This window comes from Lutjanus erythropterus, chromosome 16, assembly GCF_056507025.1.
Source record: "Lutjanus erythropterus isolate fLutEry1 chromosome 16, fLutEry1.hap2, whole genome shotgun sequence".
Taxonomy (NCBI): domain Eukaryota; kingdom Metazoa; phylum Chordata; class Actinopteri; order Lutjaniformes; family Lutjanidae; genus Lutjanus; species Lutjanus erythropterus.
Genome location: NC_139332.1, coordinates 13,192,281 through 13,214,450, shown reverse-complemented (window position 1 = coordinate 13,214,450; position 22,170 = coordinate 13,192,281). Strand labels below are relative to the sequence as shown.

Here is a 22,170-nt window from a genome sequence, read left to right as displayed (position 1 = left end):
CACAGACAAACTGTGGTGAATGATTTATGGGCACTGAGGTTTAAAACAAGTAATTGTTTACTTCCATTTAAAGCTGAAGTTTGTTTCATTTCCATAATCAGCTATTAGTTTATATTTTATCCAATTATTTTCCTTTCACATTGCTAAGAGTTTCATTTTAGCACAAAAAAAAATAAAAGGAATAAAATATATGACATTAATAAAATCTTTGCAAAACTTTACAGCAGGTTGGAATTGGTGCTTGCTACAACAATTACTTTAAATTGTGGCATTGAAAATAAAATTTGCATTGAGAACAAAACCTGAACTGAAAAGGAAAACACTTGCATTAAAACATTTATATTGGAAAAAGTTGTATTAAAGTTAACTTTAACTCAGCCGGGAAAAACATGGCTGACAGAAACTGAATTAACATACTTGCAGTTTGGGAGATTCAGGAGAACTCTGGAAGCCATTGCTGTGTGCTAGGTGTGTGTGGTCATATCATATTTCAGAGCTACATAGTATCTGGCACTGTATCTGGTACTGTATCTGTTAACCTGTAAATATGTGACTGTAGTGTGCTGTGTAGTGTAGCTATATATAATCTTCTATCTATATTATCAGAAACATCTTTTCTATAATCTTTTCTATTATTTTATTTTCTTTCTATACTATAATAATTAGCTTTCCCTGTGGGATTCACTACAGGACTAAACTAGGATAAAATGGTAAAGGAAAAGTTTATGAATTCAACTTTCCATTATCTATGTAATTAAATGAGGGAAATCATTGAGATCTGGCAGCTGTAGCAGACAGGGTAAAATAAGAAATTAACTGCAGTTGCACAAACACCATTTGACATCGGTCAGATCTGTGTATCCATTAATTTACCTCCTCTCTATCCAGTCTTGATGCATTTCCCCTTGAAATGGTATAACAATGTCTCAGTTTCGATTGCCATCCTGTTTATTTCACTCTTCATCCTCCACCTCTCTTGCTCATCCTTGTTCCATGTCCTGCTCTCACCCCTGACATATTGGTGCCAGTGGTTGCTGTCCTGTGTCTCTGCTCCTCTGCTATATCCCTCCTCTCTCCTTGCACCTTTGATGTCAGAACCACAGCGAAAGCCTGAGCTAATCTGCCGTGGGGCTTCCTGAGTCCTAACTACGCCAAGGGTTGGAACCAAGAACATGGCACGGGGGCAAAAGGAAGAAAAGATGGACTGAGGAGCCCAAGAGAAGAAATATTCATATATAATTCCCTTTAAATGCATTGCAATTAGGATTCAAATCTTGTTCCATTTCAAAGACACTTCCCTTCAAAGTATAATAACAAATATATGGATCTATATATTTTCACAATTTATACATTTTTTAGAAGTATTAATAAATGGATAAATGCAATAGGAGCTTACAGCAGGCCAATTAAGGATCCCTGGAGGAAGAGTGTGCTGTCAGAGGAAGCATTGTTATACAGGATGGAAAAAAGATGAAAACCCAAGATGAGAATGCTATATGCTGTAATGAACTGAAAAAGAAGAAGAACTAAAGAAGGGAAAGTCCAAAGAAAGGCTGTGTCAGCGATGAAATGCGCTGTATGAAAAGAAGACGGATGCTAAAGAGGAAGTAAATGTATTAGCTTTGGTGTAGCCAGTAGCCAGCCCTCCCATTCCCTCCTCATGGCTTCCACACCAAAAGAAGAAAAGGCAGAATAATCCCTCAGCAACACAATTTATCTGCTTTGCTCTGATGCTACTATTTATAGCACATTAAATGGGCAGAAATGCCTTCTCTTCACCTCTGATATAAAACACAAAGTTAAAGCTCTACTAACAGGATCAAGTGTGTAAGAAAAGGCAACTCTTAACAAAAAGGGGCAAAAAAGAGAAAGAAGAACACAGCTCCTGAGCCAAAGGTCATCCAGAAACGTATTCTTCAAATAAAATACTACTTTCCTCTTTATCAATGGTGGCACATTTAAGTTCAGTACCCATTTTAATTTACAAAGCAAAAAGAATTCATAACCATACAAAGAAACAAAGTTCTTCCAGGAGCATCAACAATATTTTATGCTGACCCAGAAATTTCACAACAGCACTTTTCTAAGCACAAAAATCAGCCAATAATCTTTTACAGAAATGACCTTGTCGTGCATGCAATAACTTGTGTAACTGTTGCAGCTAATAAAGCATTTTTTCATCAAGGTTTGCTTATTAAATAATGAGTGAGTCTTTTCATTTCAAGTGCATTCAGAATGCTGTCGATGAAAGAGCACAGATAAGAAATAAGAACTGAAGTGAAATAGAAGAATGGATAGCAGGCCCCAAACTACCATTGAGGACACCGAGTTCATGTCCTTGCTATTTTTTTCTGGATCTTTTAAATTTTTTTTAATTACGATATCTCCTAAATTGCTAAAACTACTTAGCCTCGTTGTATGGTTTTGTGTGTACAGAAGTAGGTATGCATCATCTTCCCAGGGGAGCTGAACAGCTCGGCGGGGTTGGGCGAAGAATTTTCCAACCAGCCATCGTCAGCCCATCCATCTGCAATTGTCAATATATTTGTCCCCCACTCCCACCTCCTCCTGTCCTCTCAAGTCTGAGCTGGGAGATGTGTCCAAGAGGCCAATTCACTACATTACATATGCCACGTACATTCACTATGTCCAATAAACAAAATAAACTTACAAACTGTCAAGAAATTTAACATTCTCACACCTATTTTCCTATTTAAACAGAGAAATACCACCGCCCATCTTCTGAATTCAAGTTTCTCTCTTTTACCAAACTTAGTTGTGCTTAATTGGTCATTAACCCCTCATAAATCACACGTCATTCAAACTTGACAGAAAAGCATGTAAAGCTCACCAAAACTATCTTTGTGAGTCTGTCCACTCTGCCAGTAGTCACCAACTCTTGTTTGGTGAAATTATACTGTTAATTCACCACGTGAAAAGAGTGCAAAGAGTCTGGCTCTGCATACTGTTTCCATTCACTCCTCACCCAGCTCAGCACGTTCATGGTCCTGCTGAGTGGGCGTGCGCTGTGCCGCTGGATGAGACTGTCACTCTACAGACTGTTACATTAGCAAAATGAAATGACACATATCGCTCCAAAAATTGGCCAACAAAACAGCCAGCAATGGATTCAGTCTATCGCCTAATCATACAGCTTGACGTGTCTAATTCATTACATTATGTTTGTATTATGTACTGTATTGGTATATATTTCATTTCAAGGCATCCTAAGCCAAGAAAAGACATTTTACACACTAATTTTTCACCATTATGCCATGTGTAACTTTTAGGTTATGGCTTCTTGTTTGGATGAACTTGAGTCATAAGTATTACAACACCTGACAGGTAATTATGGAAAAATGTGAAAGATACTACAGCTGTGCTCCTCTGCTCACTTTGTTTGACAGTGACAGTTATTTCAATGCAATAAGAAACTGAACAAAAAAAGAGTAATTTCAAAATTGGCCATTTGCGACTTGTGTTGAATTGTAGTCCAATTTTCATCTGTGTTGGTACTGGCCTTACTTCTTAAGTGATTATCGTTACTCTCAATAGTTTTAAACTATACTCCCCCAAAAAATGTTTGTTTTCAAGGGGACATAAACCCGAGCCCCCCCTTGCATGGCTGAATAAATTTTGGCTACTGCCCTGATGGATAGTGATCCTCACTGATCATCACATATTCAAATCATTTCTAGAAAACAGCTTCAAGGCTTTAATGTTCACATGAAAAAAGAAAGAGCAATGTGTTGAGAGCCCTACAGCTCCAACATCTGACACCTAAGTCAAACATACAACCTTTCCTACCAACCTGCACACATACAAACCAACAGATCAAACAAAGCAATTCATTATGCACTATCCTAGACCCAGGGCACGTCAGCAACACTAATTAACATGACAGAACAGTGTGAACAAACAGTGAGGGGAAATCATCTATGCAGGGCACAGTTTGGACCCAGGCCTGCAGGCATGACTGCTCTGCCTCCATACCATTCGAACCAAGTAAACAATGTGATTTAGTGCCTTTTTCTGTTTATTTATCACATGCACAAGACAGCAACAACTCTGCGTGTTTCCATATGTATCTTTGTGCTAAGCAATATAGCCTCCAAGGCTGGCCTTCTGTCAAACGATCATCTGATCCATATCTCCCAAGCAAACAGTGCACTAATTAGCCATGCTAAGACAAATCACGCTGTTTTTTTCCTGGTTCACTGGCCGCAGCACCTTCCGTAATCCGCCGTTATCACACAGTTGGGGGAGGATAGTGAAGCTAATAACACCGTGATATTAGCAACACAGATTTGCGAGTGATAGAGCCAGGCGGCGCTGGCCATTAATTCTGTGTGCATGAGCCCCAGACCAGACTAATCCCTATTTTAATTATTTTTTTTTTGCTCCCCCACCCACCCCTCTTGTCAATGATCTCTAATCAGGCCATCTAATTAAAAAACAGGAAAGGTGGCATGCAGGCAGCCTCAGCACTGAAAAAGACAGACGGGAGCAATGTAAGTAGTATAGTAGTATATAAGGCACATATGAAACTGTGCTGCAAGGTACGCTAGTATGAGCTGCACATTCTGTGTATATATGTGTGTAAGCGATTGTACTTTTCAGCAATTAATACCATGCAACTCAGAGCAGTAGAACGACTCTAACATTTTAGATTGCTACAATTGCGAGAATAGTTTGTTATAAGTGCACTTTGGTACACTTGCAAAGCCCTGTCAACACAGACGTATTATGTTAGAGCTTTGTCAAGATAAAACTTTTTTTTGCCTGTCTCTCTGTCTTTGCTTCTGTCTCATTCTGTCTGTTGGGAAAGTGGTATTAAGAAAGATTGCAGCGCTGTGGGATCAATATGATGCTGACACCTCTCTGGCACTCTCCAAAAATCTCTACCAAGCAAAAACCCACTTACAGAGGGGGGTCTAATGGATCACATAACCACTATATCACTTAAGCTTTGACTTAACCCCTGAAGAAGCAACAGCCCTGTCTGCTATGAATATAATTGGTTATTCAAAAAGAAAAGAAAATTCAGACTCAGCCTCTAAGCCACAAAAAAACAACTCATAATGTAAGAACTGCTAATAATGTAATAAAAATGCAATAAAAATCATAATTGAATAGCCTTTCTACAATGCAATAAAATGCTGAAAACATAATGACATAACTTTCTACCCATAATAATGTATTACATTTTGTGGTTATTAGGTTATTATAGTTTGTGGCAATTATTTGTGAAAAATGTAACAACTTGACATATGTATTATAATCACAAGATACAATAGCAAATAAGATGAAAAAAAAACTGGCTACATATACATATGTACATATAAATGTATATACACACACAAACACACACACACACAATTATAATGGATTAACACAGTGATACTGACCCCTTGTAAGGCCCCTCACTCCCCTTTCTTTGCTCGGCCCTCCATTCACAGTCAGCTTTCTCTTTTCCTGTCTTCTGTTCTTAAATACATTGTGTGCTAGGCTGTGTTCTAAATTTATGACACCCACAGAAATATGTTATTAACTACTCAGTTAAATCTGAAGGGGAAAAAAGGTCTCTTTGCTCTGAAACTGTCTCAGTGTCAAATACCCAGTGGTTGGCTGCCACGGACATCAGTTCTTTACTAAAGGCCCTGACTGAAACTCCATGGTACACTACTGACAATACCCCTATGACCTGAAACATGGACACTCCACCTGGCAGCTTTGTTGGACTTTTACAGACATGTTTGAGGCACCGGAACAGTGATGTTTCAATTATCAAATTCTCTCAATATCAGGTTGAGTTGCTGGAACTGAACAGAGCACTAAGTGCTGCTGAGTTGCTGAAGGTACAGGAGGGTGGAGGTGTCGTTTATGAGTCAGTCACTAGAAGAAACTCTAACTAGCTAACTAATGTTAACAAAATTCTAGCTAACCAGCTAGCCAATGATTGATTTGAGGGGTGGGACATAGGGTAAATTATTCCGATATTACACAGCTCCTAAATTCCTGAAAAATTATGTGTGGAAAAGATGCAACAAATATCAAACAAGATATCAATTTGAATTTATTAGATAATAACTTCCACAAACAAGTTAATATATTGTCTGCACGGGATTAGAAAATGTAATCTCTTGGGAGCCTCAGGGGCTCCATAAGATATACACAAATTTTGATTTATTATGAAATTCTGAAACTGTCAAACAGGCCTAAAAAAGTCTGAAATCACAACACTAACTGCCCCTCTATATGCTCGACAACGCAGCTAAGGCTTTTTACAGTGAGGGCCGACTTTGCCTGTCACCCTTTGCCTCCCTACATTTATTGATGCAGAAGAGAAGAGTTTTTATGGAGGCATGCTGCTGTGCGGCCTGTAATTGCCGGTCAAGGCACGTTCACCAGAGTTCATAAAGGTTCCTCTGTAAATATATTCAGGTTGGCCTAGTGTCACCTCATACAAAAAAGACAGCCTCTGTCTGATGAATGAGAAGAGGAGGGGTATTTCACCGCTAGTCTTCACACACACACAAACATTCACAGTAGCACCAGATGAGAAGTGAACACATACTGACTGTACGAACTCACACATACACACACGCAACCCGTCCTGCTGTCCCAAAGAAGATTAAGATATATTACACTCCAAACCAGCGAGCACGTCCTTGCTTTATTTCACCTTGTAGGTTTGTTCCCTCTTTCCTCCTGATCCTTCTTTTCTTCTTTCATTACTTGCCACAATTTTGAGCCTTTAAACCCTAATATACAAGGAAGTTTTATGAATGATCATGAGTTTCAAAGCAAGTAGAGGAAGGCTGTGAGAGTGATGTGTCCTCAAAGGTGAGAATGACTCAGCCTGTGTGTCTCCCGCATCAATCGTCTATATGTTCCCAGGAGTCTGGAATGAGTCAGACATTAGGCTAAAGATACATGGCAGCAACCTGGCTGCATCGCTTGCTGGGTATAAGCCACTGCAAATGAATTTTTAGGTGTTTCATTTTAAAAAATCAGACTTGTGGGTTTGAGTTGGTTCGACTTTCAATGTAGTTAGGAGAAACAAGCACTATTGTCTACAAAGAGCAGATCATTCTGCTAGTATCAACACAATAGTGCTTGACTCAACAAAAGGCAGCTTATTTGCATTGGAAAAAAGGGGAAATTATCTGACGCCCATGGCTGATGTTGTCACGTTAAATTACTCATCAAGAAGCCTAGTTTTTCACAGCAGGGAACATGCATGTGGCGTATGCATGTTTGTGTCCTTTGTTCTTATATTTGCAAGTTGTTTTGTGAAAAGGGGAGGTTATACACAGAATGGGGGATGTGTTGTGGTTGAGCAGTGACCCAGATCAGACAGTGACATCTCCGTCCACTCAGGGGACGCTCGGGGACAAGATGTTCTGCTGTTACCGCAGCATGGCCACACTCCAAACAAAGATCCACCTCAACAGTCATTTTGCTTAGTATTTGTCCATACATTTTGATTTAATTAAAACAAAATCAAATTTATTTGCAAAAACAGACATCTCAGTTTTTATTCACTTTCATCTCATTACTCATTTTAAGAATGGTGTTTTTGCAAATGAATTTGAGTCAAGTATTGACAAACTTTTGCGGCTGAAAGCAGACATAGTTTTAAGAAAAGATAATTAATATTTGTCACATAATGATGTCTGTTTTGGAAATATTTTTAATCATGCTTCTCTTTTATATTGTGGGATATCTGACTTCAGTTAATAAGAAAAGGTTTGTAATACGTATCTGAGGTGTCAATAAAAATTAAGGTGATCAGTTTTAGAATGAATCCAGGACAACTATAAAGAACCTGTTGGACATTTTTGAGGTGCAGCAGTTTGTACACAGACAACACTACACTGTCAGATGCAATGCAATGACTTTGCATTAAAGGGTTGTGCATACTTGTCCTCACTGCCCTGCTTTTACAATTTAATGTTAATTGTCCTCTACAACAGTCCAACTCAGCACACTGTGCTTTTGGCCAATTGATTTCATATGTTGCTTTACTTCTAAGCCTCTTCTCAGTGCTCTCTCTTCCTTTACTCTCTCTTGGTTAATTACTGTGATTGATTAATCGACTGGTGTGACGTCCCTCACAGTCCTGTGAATCTTGGGGTGTCGCCCCAGTCACGCTGTCAAAGAGAGTCTGAGAGAGGTCAAGGTGAGAGGTGTTGCAAATCTGGTAGAAAACAGTGATGTTGACCAAGCGAGGCACTCAAAATCAATTTCCATACAGCCACGATTCTCTTTTGATCACACCATAACAAAAAGCCTCTGAAGCAGCAAGCTTCTTTAGTTTAGCAGCACTTGACCCAGGAAGTGAATTAAGGGATCAAAGCGAGCAGTGGGATGAAGCATCAGTGGAAGCTGCATAACAAACATGATTGAATAACTATTGTTTTCATACAGATGACAGAAGACGGAGAAAGAAAGGGAACAAGAGATTGATTATGTTTTTGACGACACTGATCCTTGGACTTATAGTATCAACAGTTCTGCAGCTCCCCTCTTTATATAATAAATCAAACAGTAAAAGCAGGAAGACAGATGATACTGTTAAGTAAAGAGGACAAAGAGATGCCATGTTCCAGTGTCCTAAAGCATTAAGAGTTTTTGGGATTATAGATTAAGCGAAAACACTTGTAAAAGAGGATTATTCAAAATACATCTTTTAATTGTCAGAAATGTTCCAAAAGCACAGTAGCTACTGAGATATTGACATTAGTTCAGTGTCAAAGTTCCCCCATGAGGACATGATGAAATGCATAAATAAAATAATGCATAAATGAAATAATGTATTTCTTTAAAAAGCCTCCAATCCACTTGCAGGCCCAGAGCACCGATGTGCATAATTTTAAATATGTCTCTGTGCACAAATAATAAGCCATTAGTGTATCTGTGGGACTGTTAAGTGCGACAGATTGGCTCCCACTGGTGCAGTGCTTAGTAAACACAACTAAAGAGACACCCAGTCAGGGCACCATGATCTGGGCCATTACCTCTAACCTCTGCCTGTTCTGTGGTCTCACTGGGATGGCGAGGTGAGGTAACACATGAACAGACATGCTTACACAAACACATTGCTATCCAGGCTGCTTGCCTCGGGGGAGCTGGTTTATAGGTTTGACTCAATAGTGTCTAGTAAATTGCTTTACCTGCTGTTTATTAACACAACACAGATGATCAATGGCAATTAATGATATGCAATAAGGAGGATTAGAATGCCTTCCCTTTTTCATTTGCTCTTTTCTCTGCTCTAAGTTTGACAATATGACTGAAACAGGCCTTACCTTGAGAAAAAAAATAATAAACACCACACAAGCAAGCTTGGGAGGTTGATAGAATACATGGGTAAGCTTTGGCCCATTTTCGATAACCTTGCTCTCCGCACTCCAAATCCCCTTTCCTCTCCAGCTCTTAGCCTGAGCAATGTGACAGAGGGAGTAACAAAGTGTGGAGTTCTGGGGTGAGCCAATCTGCAGCACGGCACCAGGTGTTGCAGATAATGTTCCGCCGGAGCATTTCTTGGCGGGTGGCGCAAAGTTCATCATAACTGAAGTTTTGATCGATGGCACGTTGCAGATTGAGTCCTCATCCAAGTACTGCTGTTAATAAATCCAGAATCAAACAAGCAGAATTTGAGGGGCCATGGTGGAGAGACGGACAAAGACAGATATTGATCTGCTGGTCGAGCACAGGCCCATAAGCCAAACTATGGTTTTAGATGTATAAGAAAAAATAAGTGAAGAACTTGAAAAAAAAAAATTCAAGATGACAGTAGGGCTGACTTTTGGAATTTTTTTTTGGAATTTGACTGTTAAAGTAAAAACTTACAATGTAATATACTGCAGAAGAATACTGTGTCTGTGCAAAAGAAAAATCAGCAATGATGTTAAAAAAAAAATTACTAGATCTGGTTTTGCAGACAAGTAATTCAAAAGTTATTTCCTGAGCAACATCTAATATTCGGTTGCATCCTGACAACAATTCTTACCTCAGGCTAAATCATTATTTATACCAAAATACATTCATCTGCAGTATCTGCATACAATATATCTCTCCAGCAGAAAACCAACACACCGGTAATACCACAACACATTAATCACTACTGACTTATGATCTGATAGAAAATTAGGAGACAAAATGATTCGCTGCCTTCCACATTGATGGACATGTGCAAATCTACAATGGTGTAAAGAGCTTTACTGTATGTCTGCTCTCAAAGTAATAAAAGAACTAATAAAAGTAATAAGAGAGTAATAGCATGAGTATAAAATTGATAATTACTTTAAACACCTCTTAAGTCCTAGCCACACTTTTGCATAAGGAGGCAAAAGATTTACACTCTCGAACTCACTCATCATTTGCACAATTCACCTTTTAAGAACTTCGGCAAGAACAGCAGCAGGTCTGAAAGTTCTCTGCAGGGTGGAGACTAGTTTAAGGTAAAGTCCTGGATAGGTCTAGAGCAGGGGTGCCCACACTTTTTCGGCTTGCGAGCTACTTTTAAAATGACCAAGTCAAAATGATCTACCTACATTAAAAATGAGGAGGCAGGCTCACAGCCCAGTCCACCCACCCCGAAAATGATCAAGACAGCAGCAGCACCCCCAGATTGTGACCCCCGGGACCGGGACATCAGCTGTGCACCTGCAACTCAAGCTAACGTCCCAGGTCAAAATGCTAGTATTTCAGAGGCACCGCATCAAACAACTAGCTTCACATTTCCGGGAAGGTCGTTTGGTAAAGAAACGTTTTGTCGGTCATTCAGTGCGAGCTGGTTTAGCAAATGGAGATGGCTCCATTATATTGAGGACGGCGATCGCGTTGTTTGTTTCATGTTCATGGAGATGTTTTGGACAGTCTGGACATTGGCAGCCTAATGAGGAGCTTCATCAGCGCCAACCCGGAGAGGAAAGCCACATTTGGAGTTGTGTGACGCCGGTCAGACACTTTTCTTTTCTAATGCTGCCACCGCTCAGCACACGGCGCCTTTACACACAGAGTTCAGCACCAAAGTGACATGGACAGCAGCCGTGACAAATTGTTTATGGTTGACAAGGTGATCGGCACCATGGACAGTTATACAGACAGATTTTTGCAGTCTTAATTACTGTGCGGGTATTTTTTTAATCATTATTATCAATGCAGGGAGTTGCGAGTGCAGCGCAGAGCTTTTTTTTTTTCTCTGCCCCCGCTGAGAATATGTTCCCGCAGCTATGTCTCACACTGGCTGCCCTGTACGTCAGTCAAGTGGCAAATGCCATACTGGGGATGGATGATAGGCTAACATCTAATTTTCTTGTTGAATGGCATGTGATCTACCCACACTCCCTTTGCGATCGACCAGTCGATAATGTGCAAGATGGAGAGAAACAGTAATGGAGATCCAGCAAGAGAAGAGGATGTGAGAGATGCTGCTGGTATATAAACCCCTCACAGCACAATCTGGGAGATCTTTTTTTTGGGTTGTCTTGGACGTGATGATCCTTGACATGCATCAGGGCTTTATTACTATCCTTCACATCAGCTGTGAGACAGCTCAACCAGTAGTTATCTCCATAGGAGCTTTTTTCCATTGTAAAGTTGAGAAAAGTGTAGTTGTGGGCTTTTACATAGGCACATCGTCTCCATTGCAACAGACATGCAAAGTTAGGGTAATAAACAAGTCAACAGTAACCAGTACCTGTGAATGCACAAATCAAACGCAAAAACTTCTGATATGCAATGCATGGATACCTTGGGCTCTAACTCTGGAATCTGGAAAACTTTACTGAACACAAAGCATTCCATTTATCATACTTAGTTTACTTTTGTTTTGGACAATTTGTATGTGTGCTTTATGATAAGAGTACCACTTACAGTAAATGACTATAGAATGTATAATTAAAGACTATAGATTTTCATTGGACAATCAGACCAAACCATCCACTCAGATGCTTTATGACACCCACATATCAGGGAGACAGAGAGAGAGAGCGAGAGAGACACTGAGAAAGATAAAGAGAGACAGAGAGAGGGAGAGAAACGCCAGAGTCAGACCATCCCAGACGTGACCAGACTAGTGATGTTGTGGTGAATTACCGGGAAAGCTCCAAAGCGAAACACTTCCTTTAACTCCGCCAGTCTGTGTTGTGAGAAACAGGCCACAGCATAAGAAATGGATAAAAAATGTATTCAACATTCACACAGAGAATATACGCCCACTCCACCATGACACAGTATCCATTTAAAAACACATCTATGCAAAGTGCCCCTGCATACGCTGCCAATACTCTGAATTCACTAGCAGAAAATAACTGCCTTAGTGCCCAAATGTACAATAAATTATGTTTTCAAGAAGGGGACTGTGGGGAGCACAGGTGTGCAACCACATATTCTTCTGCTGCCAAGCAAACAATGGTCAGAGAATATGTTGCACAATCACTCACTTCCACACACACACACACACAGACACACACACACACACACACACACAGTGTGACCATTTTAGTACAGGAAATACTTAAAGGAGAGTATGTCTGGCTTGACAAGATGGACACTATTGTGGAGTCCCACTGGGGCGAGGGTCCCTGATCCACTTTTTTTTAGTTCCCATCCAATTCCAATATCTTTATTTGCACATCTGCCGATATCAATACTATACTGATACCAGCACTCTTTTTTATGTTTATTATTATTATTATTATTATTAGTAGTAGTAGTAGTAGTAGTAGTAGTAGTAGTAGTAGTAGTAGTAGTAGTAGTATTGCATGACGGTGAAACTGATGAACTTCACTTGAACACACTCATTTCACTTGTTTAGTTTGTATAATGTAGCTTGTGTAGTGGCACAAGGATTCAAAGATTTTGATACTCCATAGGGTTCTATCTTGTGGTAGCTGATAGGTTGAGAGACAGCCCTCATTTGCATAATTTCCCATGATGCATTGCTATGAGAGTTAATTTGCTATTTTATGTTCCAAAAGGCAAATGTTACTGTTTCTAATGTGTTTGTCATACGTTTGTAATGAGTTTGTTCAGAAAATTTATGTTGGTAATTTTTGTGTTTGTTGATTGTTACAACATGAGTGAGGTGGCTGGTACATTTCTTCACTCCAGCTGTATCGCAACAATAATTTGGAATGCGTACCCCTTATACTACATGTAAATACAGAGCAGAAGTGAAAAGCACTATTCAGATCTTAATTCAAACTGCTTAGTGTAGTGTTTATAAATAGCTAACGAATAGTAAACACATGGCTTTGTAGAAGTTAGATCAGAATGTGGATTGATGTCGAGATTCAGATACCTGATGAATGCCAGTATCAGGCCCTGACACTGGTACTGCATCACATCGGTCCCATCTCTGCTTACCCCCACAATGACCAACAGTTAGCATGCACACAAACAGATCGAAATATAAATATGCACATTTTCATGGATGTCTGCACACAAACACATGCCAATGCACAAAAATCTGGCCATGGATCATCTAAGGTAAATTATGAGTGAATCTAAGCTGCAGTTCAACCCAAACTTAAATCTCAGGAGCCACAACATGAAAAAAAAACTTTCCCAATCTCTTTGAAAACACAAAAACAAAAGTTGAGGCATTTATCTCCAGAAAAATGAAACATACTCATATTGCTGTTACTCCCATCGGAAACTAGAGAAAACAGCCCCTGGACTTAAAAAGCTGTTCCGAAGACCATTCACTCACTCTCAGGTGAGTCAACCTAACAGCCAATCAATATATATCCAGTGTTCTGTACTCTCCTCCAACAATTCTTTATCTCTTTCTTTCTCACTCACACACACACAGACACGCACACACACACACAGACATGCTCCCTACGCGGACTGGGACATGATGACACATATCAGCACTGCAGGGATAATCCATACGCAGGCTAAATGTCAGTGTCTCAGGTCCATAGGGTATAGGGTTAAAAGAGAGAGGAGAAAGGATGGGAGGCTACCTAGAGGGATCAAGACTCACTAGGCTCTCAGATCTCCTAACAGGAAGAAATAAGTTGCATTTACCCAGGGAACTTTGTGTTGTCAGCAATGGATGCATGAAAAAAGAGAGGAAGAAAAGATAACCCACATGGGAAATAGAGTTTTGCAAAAGTTACCAGAACAGAAAACGAACACATAAGTTTTGTTTGGGAACACTTTCTGTAAAATGGTGCGATCACTGAACTGTGATGCAGCATTTTTTTTTTCAACAAATGCCTTTTTTTTTTTTTTGTAGGTCCATGGGAGTAATGCCAATATCAGAGTGCTTTCAACTCCAGATTCAAGCACTTTATACTATAATACTATTTACAGTATCAAAGGTGCTGCGAGAGTTGCTTTCAACATCTCAAGGGAGCACTACCGCTAGATGAAAATGTATCATGGTGCTTTGCAAAACAATTGAGCGCCAAAGAAAATTACAAGTCAAATAGCTGTGAGTTCCACTTAGTAGCAAGCGGGCGAATGAGCATCTGGCAATTGGCGAGCGTCAGGCGTTATTTACATTGCCTCAAAGTGGATGGTGATGGGGAAGAAAATCAATGTGGATGCAAACAGTGTAATGACAGAGTAATGTGTTCCCCTGGGCAAGCAACAATGAAGAAGTCCTGTCAGGGTAATGCCGAGCGGAGGCAGCATTCAGTTGCAGTTTTTACCAGCCCTTCCTACTGCCACATTCAATCCACATGCACATCTCAGCTCCTGAAGTCAGTCTTCAAGGCTGTCTTCTCCCGCTGCCTCTTCAGAATGCTAACTCTGCAGGGCCGCCAATCAAAGCACTGGATGGTACAGTAAACAAGAATGTAAGTGAGCCAGATTAGATTCACATATGCATAGGGGCGATGTTCTTGATGGTGATTGATGGTGTTTATTCTGGTTCATTCTCCTCCTCACAAAACGCACACACAAACACACACGCAACAAGAGAACAGGGTGCATGCAAACTTGACCTGCTTTCGTTTGAGCTGTTGTGGATCGATGACGGAAGCATGGTTTCGACCCTGATCCCTGCCCTCTCTTCTCCTATTGGACCACTCAACCTGTCCGTCAGGTATCAATCAATACTGCTCCGAGAGCTCCCAACAGTCTGAATTAAGTAGCTAGTGGGCTGGTGGGATGTCAACACTACACACACTCTATATCTCTGAAATCGTAAAAGCACACAAACACTTGCATTCTTGCCATTTGGTCAGGCCACCAGGGTCTATCACTTCATGTATTCCAACTTCAGATGAAGGACATCATCCTTAGAAGTAACAGATAAAGGATTTGAGTTGAGAAGAGAGAGGACCAAACAAGAAGCCAGCTATCAGACACTAATGCATATTTCTTTGTAAAAGGATTTTACACCCTAATTCTCTTTATATTTCTGTCTATAAATGTTTAATTATCCTGAAAACAAAAGTCCACTGCTCCAAAAATACACTCTGGAGTTGGACTTCAGTGACTGCCTGCCTCACTGCCTGCAAGACACATATTGTTAAATTTAACCGTCACAAATATCTACTCCTTCTAAAGGATTATTAATGATTACTTATGAATTGTAAACAGACACTAACTAATTCAGTGAACCTTTAACATAATTTAATATTAATTTTAGCTGCAGGTTGAGTGAATAAACATGAAACGGGCAGTTTGCAGAATCACAAACCAAAAACACTGCACCAGAAACAGAATTCCACAGGAGGACATACTGGCAGCACTACTGCTGGAGAAGCCAGTATTTCAACTTACTATGTCTCCTTAATCTCTGATGACATATCTTGTGCATTTTATGATTTAGTACAATAAATATATCACACATTTGTCCATTAATAGCAGACCTGAAATAGGGAAACAGCACTTATTCCAGCACAAACCAGTGCGATTAAATCACAGACCATATGGTGAGAGAGAAAGAGAGAGCACAATCATCAAGCTCTACTGAGTAGAGGGCTCACTGAGCCATTCACTGAGAGGATGTGTGCTTTGGGTCAGCACCATCATAGCGCTCCACCTGACCTCTCTAATTGGCCACCAGCTGGGAAGTCGTAATCCCTCTACCCATCTATCTAGTTCCTCACGTCCATGTCCATCCTCTCCTCCAAAGGTCCTGCCCTCCTCTCACTTCTCTCCTCTGGTGTCTACTGATACTTAATGTTTGACCCCATCACCACCTTTGTCTGTCCCTACTCATCTCTGCTAACTTCACAATTACAGATACTTTACCCAACTACTTAAATGCCTCAGAGATAAAGTTACTGTGGTGAAAATCGGCCGGTTAGTTTTTATATTTTGGAGAAAACACCCAACAAATTTGAAGTCAACACTATGTGGGTGAAAACCAAGCCAGCATGACTAGAAAAAATGAAACAATAGAGGCAAGCCAGCATGTCTGCACCGTGTCCTCTGTCCCCTGTGCTGCCTTTTCCTTGCAATGTGCATGATCAACTGTGACTTGCAGTCTGCATCGCTTGCCAATAGCCCTTCTCCCTCTTTTCTAGTCACTTTCTTCCCGCTGTTTTCCCTTGCTCTTTAAGACAGCACAGCCATGCCGCAGGTGCACCACCAAAGGCGCCCCTGGCAACAATCGCCACAAAGATGACAGGCTCTGTAGAGATTTGGGCACCCCACAAGACAACAGAGAGCAAATCAATGTCTGGGACAAGAAGCTGATGACTTCGTAAAATGTGCAAAAGAAGCATAGTCAGGCTGCCGTCTGTGGGAAGTCTGGGAAGTGATCAACTCTCAGTTGGCCAAGCAGAGATTCAAAGAGACTTTAATATCAGGCTACAAGGCACAATTCTCAGTTTTAAGACCACTCACAGTCAATCAAGTTCTTCTCAGGAAGTGTTTTTGCTTAACTACTGAGTGAATGAGTGAAACTGACACAAGTGTCCAGGGGCCATCTCACTCTAAGATGACTTCTCATATATTCTTTCTGAACCTGGTTCCTCTATCAACACTCCTCCATCCTTTTGTCTTTGTCTGTGTGTGTCTCTGTGTTTCAAGTGTTTAACAGCTCAGCCGGAGCTTCCCCTTGTCCCTTCCTGCAATTGCCTGTGGCTGTAACTTCAAAGACTCCTCTGTCTTTTCTTGTTTATCAGAATTGCCTGTCTCCTACATGATCCTGAAACTAAACCTGCATTTTTATATTTTATTTAAGACAAAGGAAGTGCAATGGATTTTCTCAGTGTATATAACAAGTGCGCCCACCCACCTATATTCATTTGATGCATTGTTTTCATGCTAATATTATCCTTGAGAGTGATGGAGGGACAAAGTGGCAGAGAGAGTGTGAAAGAGTACATCTGTTTGTGCAAGTTCTTAGAGTGCCAGCGCAAATATATGGAAGTCTGGCTGAAAGTGTGAATACTTATGTGCACATGTCCATTTGTGCCCATATGGGCTCTACTGTGTGTGTGTGTGTGTGTGTGTGTGTGTGTGTGTGTGTGTGTGTGTGTGTGTGTGTGTGTGTGTGTGTGTGTGTGTGTGTGTGTGTGTGTGAGGGTGGGTGAAACAACACTGTACGGCTGGCGGTGGTAATCGAGCTCACTAATTACTTCCTGAGCTGAGAGAGTTGTCACAGAGAGGAGGAGCTGCCACAGATGGTGAGAGACCCACACTGACACTAGGATATCCTACCTCTTCATCATTAGAGTTGAGCATGTGTGTTTGTGTGAGACTGAGTAATTGAGAGAATGAGTGAGAGTGTGACCAAGATTGAGTGTTCAAATTACACTTTAAAACCACATAATACACCTTGACGGGGAAAAAGCTATGAAATGCATACCAAATGAATATTTTTTATCCCTGGATTTATCATTTTCATTTTAAAGATAGCAGTAGCACTCAATATTTGATAACCCCAATGGTTAAATTAAAGCTATAATATGTAACCTTTTCGCATTAAAATGTCTGGCTAGACCTATATTATAGATTTTGTTGAGTTGTGTTATAACATTATCCCAAAGCTTTCCAACAATTATCAAACCCAGACAAAATCCATAATTTATTCAAGGTACCAGTTCTCTTCCTACTAGCCGCTGGTTGCTATAACTTCTGGGAGACACAGGATATTGCAGAAAGTAAGGAAGGAAGTCAGTGTACTAGAGCTGAAACGATTAATAGATTAGTTGTCTAATCTTAAATTAATCATCAACCTGTTTGAAAATCAACCATTTTGAATTTTTTTTTTTTTTTTTCAGAAAAAAAAGATCTGAAGTCTCACTTTCAGCCTCTCAAGTGTGAATATTTTCTAGTTTCCTTAGTCCTCTGTGTCAGTAAACTGAATTTCTTTTACTGAACAACGATACTTCATGGCCTCATCAAATATGTCTTTTGTTATTGTTTTAATGTAAGAGAGACCCCTGAGAGAACTTACATATTGTGTATTTAATTCCTGTACGCCCAGCTACTCAGAGACATCTCAGACAGCTGTAGTCCAGACACAGCTCCAATGGACCACCCAACACCAGTCCACTTCCAACTATGCTTCAATCAGCTCATTCCTCAATTTGCAAAAGTGCCTGTGGGCAGGTGGTGCACTAGTGGACTCCCCTTTCCTCCCTGTCCCCAGCTCGGCTCGCTCTCCGGACAAAATGCTGTAGGCTGACTACTCACCACTGTGAAGAGCCCTCAGTGCCGCTGACCTCCAGCAGGTCATAGTCGTCCTCCAGCTGAAAGTCAGAGAAAACCAGGGCAATGGTATCTCCTGGCTCAGCCAGCACAGTCCAGGTACAGTCAGCATTGTTGTTGTACTCGGCTGGGTAATTGGGAGTGGTGATCACCCCGCTCTGGCCCCGCAGTGTCCCGCCACACCCGTCATCCGCTGCAGGGAGCACAGGAGAGAGAAAGTTGTGAAAGGCTCAGCAAAAGAGGGAAATATAAACAAAGATAATCACAGACTAGAGGTGCAGAGGTAATTGAAAATGTACAGACAAATGGAAAACAGTAGGAGAGGCACAGTACTAAAAGGTTAGCAAACACAGACTGCAGCTTAACTGCTGTTAAAAGGTCAGGTTTGACTCATAAGTAGTTGTATTAAAATTCTAAGTGCCTACTGTAAGCCTATTCAGTACCACAGTGGGCCAAATGTAAGAGCACTGATTATATGAACACTCCTTTGAGAGATGAGAGACACTCACACACTGCCAAGTAAAGCTCTTGGAAGACATCAGTTTTAGGACCATAGAATGTTTTTTACTGACACTGATAATGTCATGCTTCCCGTCCCGTTCAGCGTCTGTCGCTGTTGTCTGATCAATTTCTGCAGCTAAGTCCGCAGTAAGTAGAAATAGAATACAAATACAGACTAGGGCTGCAACGAACAATTATATTCACTAATATGCTGATTATTTTCACAATTAATTGATTAAGCATTTAGTAGATAAAATGTTAAAAACATTTGTGAAAAACACTCTTCACAATTTCCAAGAGGCCTGAGTGAACTCTTCTAATTGCTTCTTTTGTCCAGCCAACAGTCCAAAACCCAATGACTTTTTATTTATTATCATAAATGACAAAGAAAAGCAGCAATTCCTTACCTTTAAGAAGCTGGAACCTGCAAATATTTGATATTTTGCTTCAAGTATTAAATAAATTAAAGTATGAATTATCAAAATAGTCTGCAACTGATTTTCTTTCCATTAACTAATCAATTAACCAGGTAATTTTTGCAGATCACATACATAGAGATAGAAAATTGCTTGCTTAGCATAATAAAAACTACTCATGATATAGCCTAGAGCTTTCTTAAAATAATACAAGAGCTAGACCTCCTGCATTTTAAAGAGATCTTCTGGTGTTGTGAAAACACAAATAAATTATGTCATAATAAATAACTAAGTGTAAGAAAATATCAATACACTTCAATATCGTGATATTATGTTTTGTGATACTTCATCGATTCTCAAAAACACTGCATCATCATATTGTGATACATGCAAAGATTGGTGGCAGTGGTTCATTTTGTGTTGTGTTTAAACCTCTGACTGCTAGATAGCAGTGTTTTTATCTATCTTCACTTGTCTGATTGTATAAAAAAAGTCAACTTTATTTTTTAACTCAGATTTTATACTTACAATGGTGTGTTCATACCACGAGATTCTTGCCAAAACACAACTATACATATAACATTATATACTTTTTCAGAGAGTCCATACAAAAAATACACTAGTTGTCTTTGGACCAATGTCGGCGTTACCTAAAGGCAAAAACTGTCAAAAAGAATTACCTCATTGGACAGATACTGATTAAGCTCAATTATTATCAAACTGCTAAAGTGCTTTGAGAAAATATCGGGATGACAGAGATGCTGATGACTGATAATACTAATGAGGCAGATGTAATGATTCAGCAAGAAAAGTATTCCAAACTATATCACACAGGCTTAACTTCGAGGTAACTTTGAGGGGGGAAAGCTTGCCACAAACCTTGTGTGCTTTTTAGCATTTTTTAAATTTTTTTTTTAATTAATTAATTTTTTTCTGGCCTGCAAATTATCTTCTCGCCACAAGCCAAAGTGCAGATTTTCACATTCAAGAGCATAAAAATGTGCAATGAGTTACAGCATATTGTTCCTTTGTCTGCAATTTTCGCCATGGGCCAGAGAGACACCAGTCATAAGATTTCAAAATACCCTACAGTGCTTTTACAGTCAGGAGGGAGCTGGGTAGAGTGTGTGATGCAATCTAATGCAACAGGAGGGGGGAAGTGATTAAATTCTGATTAATTCAGATTTGTGTTAATCAAAGCATCTCTTCCCTCCTCAAGACTGCTTTAAGGAGACCATTAAATAATAAAGCATGCATTTAATGTGTTGCCAGGATAATTCCTCCATCCAGCTTCTGATATGTTCATTACAGCTCTGAACAATATGCTGTCATGTGATATCTGAACTGCAATTCCTGTGTGAAATTTGTTGAAATACAGATTTTAAAATATGCTGTGTGTACGTCACTACAGTACGTAGAGGTGAACAGAGGGGACACATCAAAAGAAGTTTTGCATGACACTTTCACGCTTACTGTTCATGAAATTATGTGTGTGCCGATGTGTGCGCCTATGTGTCAGGGCGGTGTGGGATTCATTAGTGGGCGGCTGGCTAGCTGTGTGTGGTGTTTCAAAGAGGGGAGGAGGAGCTCAGAGGCGCCAGGCCCTGTCTATCATCCATCCTACCTGTCACCACGGCAACCCCCCTGAGGGAGGGCAAGTGAGTGTACGGACGAGCGGAAACTTGTGAGGTGTGAACTTGAATAGGAGGGAAACCACGACAGAAGGGCGAGAAGAAGGGGATGAAGAGGATGACAGGTGACAAGCAAGGATGGGCAAGAGGAAAGTGCAGAGGGAGGGTGGACAATGAGGGAAGAGAGAGATGGCGAGAGGGGTGACAGGTGATTGTTGCAGTGGGAGTGACAGGAAGTAGAAGGCAGACAGAAGAAAGGATGAGGAAGTGCATTGATATTCCACACAAGACAGTTTCTTCACACTTGAAGGGAAGTCTCTGAAACTCTCCCCTTCACCTTGACTCTCTGCGTCTCACCATTCTGTGGCTGCCACTGGCAGATCCAAGCGCTCTATGACAATGGAAAAATAAAAATGGCCATACCATGGACTAAATGAATCCAAGAAAACTGTTTAAATGCTCAATAAGTCAGGTGTGCAGAAACACATTAATTTTTTTCCCTCAGTCAATTGTAGATTTCAGGATGCTTCCCATGGTTGAATAGTACATATTTTCAGGCTGTCGCTTAGAATTTCATGGTTTTCCGTAAGGTGTAATGAGCTGCTTCAATGCCTCTGAATGTCACCGTAACCAAGATATGCAGAAGCATGTGCAATGCATGCAAGATATGAAAACACTTCTGTATTATGTAGGACTGGTACCTAAATAAACCAATATCAAGTACGATCCAAATTTCAAAAAATAACTGCCTTTGATCCTTTCTGTAACCACATCTAGAAAAATTTGATTATGTGTATTAGTAGAAATCATAATTTTGGCATCACCGGTTTCATTTTCACAGAAAATCTATTAAAATCGTGACAATGTGACATGTTTTCTTACATCTGGTGAACTATATTTGTAGGCAAGGGTATCTCTGCAGCATTGCAGTACTTAATTTTAATATTTTGTCATTTTTTGTTTGTTAAAAACTGCAGATTCTG

At 40.2% G+C, this 22,170-nt stretch overlaps 1 protein-coding gene across 1 annotated transcript in view; it reads right to left on the bottom strand.

Moving 5' to 3' along the window:
* csmd2 (CUB and Sushi multiple domains 2) overlaps positions 1 to 22,170 on the bottom strand; it is a 300,458-nt gene that overhangs the window by 180,897 nt on the left and 97,391 nt on the right. Inside the window, 1 exon segment of the mRNA XM_084738310.1 lies at positions 18,625 to 18,832. Coding sequence (XP_084594436.1) covers positions 18,625 to 18,832 — 208 coding nt within the window.